This window comes from Olea europaea, chromosome 11 (genome assembly GCF_002742605.1).
Source record: "Olea europaea var. sylvestris chromosome 11, O_europaea_v1, whole genome shotgun sequence".
NCBI lineage: Eukaryota > Viridiplantae > Streptophyta > Magnoliopsida > Lamiales > Oleaceae > Olea > Olea europaea.
In genome coordinates, this window is record NC_036247.1 from 13009721 (window position 1) to 13015138 (window position 5418).

A 5418-nucleotide genomic window follows, 5' to 3' on the forward strand; every position below is an offset into this window, starting at 1 on the left:
TTACCCGAATCAGATTATCAAAATGAGTTAACAAATTGTGATTGGATGGTTTGAAAATGTTTTACGAAATGTTGTTAAGTGTTGATTTGGTAAAATTCTGATAAAATTAGTTAAGGTGTATTTAATTGTTAATATTTTTCATGAAAAATATTTTTTTTATCTAAATTTTTATTTTTGTGCTATTTGATTGACATTTTTTCATGAAAAATATTTTTCTATTTCTAATCACATGATCACATTTTCCTCTAAATTAAGAAAAATATTTTCTTTAAGAAGATTATGATTTTATTTTCATAGGAATCCACTCTCTCTTTCTATTTCTCATCTATTCATTAATAAACAAATTGATAAGTATAATATATTTTAGATCGAAAACTAAATCAATCAGACATTATAAGTTCTAAACAATTGAATTGCTTAGAATTTTTCTTTTTTTGTGAAAATTTCATAATCACAATCAAACCATCCCTAGCATAACTTGTAAAATTGTTGGAAACTTGGTTAAATTATCCTAGTTTCTACTTATGACATGACATATTCCACGTTTGACAAACAATTTAACATATGTTTTTACGTGTCTTCTCTTTTTAATTAGTTTTTGTTAATGATGGGTAAATATGATTTTTAACGAAGTGAAAGACTTTTTTTTATGCAAAACACTTGTCATAAGATGTTGATGATTAAAAATAATAAGACAAGTTTAGATCTACTTAAGATATTTTTTATGGAGTAATTGCCGGAATTTGTGAAAATTAAGGGATAATTCTCATTCGTAACAATTTTAAAATATATTACCTGATTTCGTTGAATTCGGCCTTCTATAGGGAATTATTACCCCTACTTATAGGCCTTATAACAAGCAATTGATCGTCTTATATCTCATCAACTTCTAATCAGGTGCCATCATCTTGATTGAAGGATTTTAATGGGCTATTGAGCTCAATCATGCAACTCATTATATTATTCAGGTTGTAGTTGTGACTTAGAATATGATTACCTGTCATCTAGGTAATTGTAACTCATTTGAAAATGAAGGGTGCTGATGTCAAATATATCTCTTTTTCCTAGATGACAGTAGCACTTGGTTGAACTTGTGGTCCGCCTTATTTGAGGTGGTTGATACTATTCATTAGCCCACCCTTCTTAATTTGTGATGGGTTCGAGGTGATCGAGATATGGATGCAAACATATGACATGTTTAACAAGCTAAAATAATGATAAAAAGATGAACAAACGATGTACCCGTTTTTTCCATATAATATGTTATTCAAAATCATTTGGTTGCGTGCACCAAATAAAACATTTTCCAATAAAAGTAGATGAAAATCTTTAAGTTATACAAGCTACAATATGTTCTCTAATACCCAAAAATTGACCCCAGTACATTTTTTTCCCTTAATCTTAATTGAGTCCAAAGAAATTAGACGGAATTCTTGACATTACATATGCTACAATAGTTTTATCTACATTCACGAGGAATCAATTCAGGTACACAAAAACACAGTCATAATAGAAGTGTGAAAATATATTTCTAGTTTACGGATTGTTTGACAAAGTTTTTTATACAAAAAATTTAACAAAATTTGATAAAAGTTGGCGCATTGTGATTAAAAAGTTAATGAAATTCATGGATATGTCATGCAATGTGTCGTTAAAATTGAAATTTGACGTGCTAAAAAGTTGATAAAATTTTAATGAAGTTTTATGAAAAAACACTTAATATTTTTTATAGCCTAACATGCACGAACAAATAAATGGAATTCTTGACATTACTCAGGCTACAATAGGATTTCACTACATTCGTGAGGGACTCATCCAAGTACCCCCAAAGTTCAAAAACAAGTGCGAGGAATACATTTTTTTCTTTAATCTTATCTAGTCTAAACACCGAACAAAAAATGCTTGGATAAGTTACACGAAGCTCTTGACATTACACATACCACAAATAGGTTTTCATTACATTCATGAGGGACTCGTTCAATTACCCCTAGAAAGTTCAAGAAAAGTGTGGAAAATTAACTACAAAAAGCATATGGGCTTTACCCCAAACACAAGAAATTAAGAAAGTCTTATAATCTAAAACACTTAGTCTAATTCATAAACTGCAATAAATGGCATCAAAACACTCCCAATCCAAAGCTTCCCATTCTTCTCCTCCACTTCACTTACTGCTTTAACAACTTTCCCTTGTCTGTCCTCCAAAATTTTTAGAAGCTTACCTTCTGGACTATACTTCACAACCACGGCATGAGGGCGCCCTCCAATTTGCACGAGGTAATGGATCTTTGCAGCTATCGGAAGCTTTAGCAAGAATTTCCGGGCTTTCGGGTATATAGAGGATAAATAAGTGTATAGAGATCGACGACAGTGGATTGCAACCCAAAATTCACCATTTTCATTTGTTCTGACGTTATCAGGAAATCCAGGCAACACGGCCATTACTTCAGAGGTCCCAACCTTTTCGCCTTTCAACCAGTACTTTCGCAACCTACACAATTGGAGGAGGAGTTTTAGTACCGTCAGTACACGTTTACACAATATTGAACATGACAGAATAGTATAACAAATAAAATTCTAACTTCTCCCATAGTATTGTCCATTGCTATCTACTCTTTCACACCAAACATGTTATTAAATGCTATTATCTAGACGTAACCCACTTTCGTTCTTTTCTTTTAAACAAGCTTCACAGCAAAATTTACCACTATAATAATAGAAAATTTTGGTGTCATTTCCATTTTAGGTCGTGAAGAGACTCATTGAATTTATACCTAGAACCTATGTTCAAGGCATTGTCTGTGACTATTAAGAGGAAAGTCCCTAACAGGAGTAATTCAAGAACACATTACTTGCTGTTTGAGACGTATGCATAAATACCAGGAAAAAGCACTGAAAAATTAAGGATTTCTTCTAGCAACTACCATGAAAAAATTATAAAGAATGCGGTCCTAAGGATTGCATGCACAGCTTTTGTATCAAAGATAGATTCATACCTGCCAATGGAACTCTCACAGAATACAAGGAACGATCCGTCTTTACTTAGGGAGACACCATTTGGAAACTGGAGATTCCGAACAAGAACAGTAGTTTCTTCTGTCTTCGGATTGTACTTGAGCACTCTCCCACTATCTTCTCCAGAGAAAACTAACTGCATAAAGTTTCTGAAACAATAACACCATGTGAGAACTATAGATTCTGATTCTGATCTTATAATTCTACGACGAAAGATCTATACATACATATATACATATATATAATCCTGAGACTCGATAATAAATCATGAGAGGTAAGATGAACTTAAACTCTCCAAAAGTGAACTGTATGTAAGTTAACGACTTGGACACAGATATGGATCGTTACAGAAATAGTCTCTTAAGTACGAGTGCTTAGCTTAAGCACTGATGACATGACATACAATTAATTGGTAGATAATTTAATTCTTGATACCAACCATAAAATTTTCCACCTATATATATATATATATCTTTGATTCCAGTTAGTAAGAGGGATCTTGAAGTTGGATAGGATGGCCCTTACGTAATGATTATATTGCCCTTAATTTTTATGAAATACAAGATGCTTATTGAATGATAAGAAACTAATTTCCACTTATACAATTTCAGAGATTCAAGGATTGTACTTTCGGTTCTAGATTAACCAGAGGATTCGCGGCATGTCAAACCCTAGTAAGGTTCTTCGCTTCGCATCGAATTAAACCACATGCTCCACCGCTTATGCGGGCCCTCCATACTAGATCTGACCAACTGCCCATCCTACCTCCTCTACGTTCTCGATAGCCCATCTTTGTCTCAGTAGAGTCTTTCAACTTTCGATTAACAGAGACATGCTCTAAAAATAGCCCAGTTTATGAAGATTCTTATTTAATGAATATCAATGAAAATCACGACAATTTCAAATTCAAAATACTTATCAATAAACCGGAAGATAAAGGCCTTTTTTGTATGGTTGGTGTCAAGAATTAAATTATCTACCAATTAATTGTTTGTCATATCATCAGTGCTTAAGCTAAGCACTCGTACTTAAGAGACTATTTCTGTAACGATTCATATCTGTGTTCAAGTCGTTCACTTACGTACAGTCCACTTTTGAAGAGTTTAAATCCATCTTACCTCTCATGACTTCTTATCGAGTCTCAGAATTCAAATCCATAACATTTTCCTTTAGATAGACTTATGTTGAATCTTGGTACAGCAGGTGGTCCAATTGATTAATAGGATTCAATTTAAGTCTTTATTATGGAAAAGTGATGTATTCAAAATCTGAAGACGCGACATAAGGCCGTGAGGGGTAAGATGGGCTAAGCTATCTCATAGTGGGTAATACGTAAGTTAACAGTTTGGGCATAGAGGTCGGATTGTTATAAAAAATGTACATTTTTTTTGTAACAAAGCTGTTAACTTACGTACTATCCATTTTCAGAGTTTCTAAACCCATTTTACCCTTTAAGTACTATCCTCTTAAGGAAAATGTCATAGGTTTTGAATTCTTGGGACGCAACAGAAAGTCATAAGGGATAAAATGGGTTTAAGCACTCACAAATTGTATAGTATATAAGTTAACGGCTTGGAAACAGAGGCTAGTTAGTTTCAATTTCTCTGTGTGTGTGTGTGCGCATGTGTGTGTGTGTGTGTGTGTCTATATATATATATATATATATATATATATATATATAAGAGATGATTTAATGATTGAAATAAATTTGTTATTCATCAGTGAATTGATGTGCCGTGTTACTAGTACTTAGCATAAGATTAATAAGATCATTTCTCCATCTCTGTGTGTGTGTATGTACCATGGCTTAGCATAAATGAACATAGGTGCTCCTTTAATATGTTGAGAGGAGAAAGAGATAGAAATGATTTAAAGAGCACTAGTGTTCATCTTATGCTAAGCACTATTAACGTGACACATCAATCTATAGGTGATAACAAATTTAATTCAAATACCACCATATTTATTCATCAATAGATTTATGTACAAGGTCATCAGTGTTTAGTGGTACTTCATAGATCATTTCATTATATATATGCATGAAGCAACGCACACAAAAATAAAGCTGTAAGTATTTATAATTGGTTGTCTACCCGAAGATCTTATATTCCAATTTACTTTTCTATACTTTTTCCTTGTAAAATTCTCAAGCAAGAATTGAAGTTAAGACCTCTCCTCTTTTCCTTCTAATCGACCTAACAAAACTCGCAAATACAAAGTTGAAATAAACAATACTTTGGCAGCAACAGCAAGACAATTTTAGCAATTAGCATGTTTGAGTAAGGTTAGTAAGTAAGCAAGTTCCAAAAAAATGTTTTTTTAGAAGTCAGAGTTGGAAATAAGTTGCATAATGACAGTACACTAAATAGGTAAGAGCTACTTTTTAAGCTAAGCAACTTTTTTCAA

At 32.6% G+C, this 5418-nt stretch overlaps 1 protein-coding gene across 1 annotated transcript; it reads right to left on the reverse strand.

Moving 5' to 3' along the window:
• Positions 1 to 1890: 1890 nt before the first annotated feature.
• Positions 1891 to 3236, reverse strand: LOC111403441 (protein STRICTOSIDINE SYNTHASE-LIKE 3-like). The gene is made up of 2 exons (XM_023031955.1): positions 2994 to 3236; positions 1891 to 2488 (listed from the first exon to the last, which is right to left on the reverse strand). The coding sequence occupies exons 1-2, from the start codon at positions 3152 to 3154 to the stop codon at positions 2086 to 2088; spliced, it is 564 nt and encodes a 187-aa protein (XP_022887723.1). The 5' UTR covers positions 3155 to 3236; the 3' UTR covers positions 1891 to 2085.
• Positions 3237 to 5418: the final 2182 nt, after the last annotated feature.

Excerpts from the sequence above, each read along its gene's own strand:
- LOC111403441 (XM_023031955.1), bottom strand. The coding sequence starts at position 3,154 with ATGCAGTTAGTTTTCTCTGGAGAAGATAGTGGGAGAGTGCTCAAGTAC. Across the intron at positions 2,489-2,993 it reads TGTGAGAGTTCCATTGGCAG|GTTGCGAAAGTACTGGTTGA; the intron begins GTATGAATCTAT and ends CCAATTGTGTAG.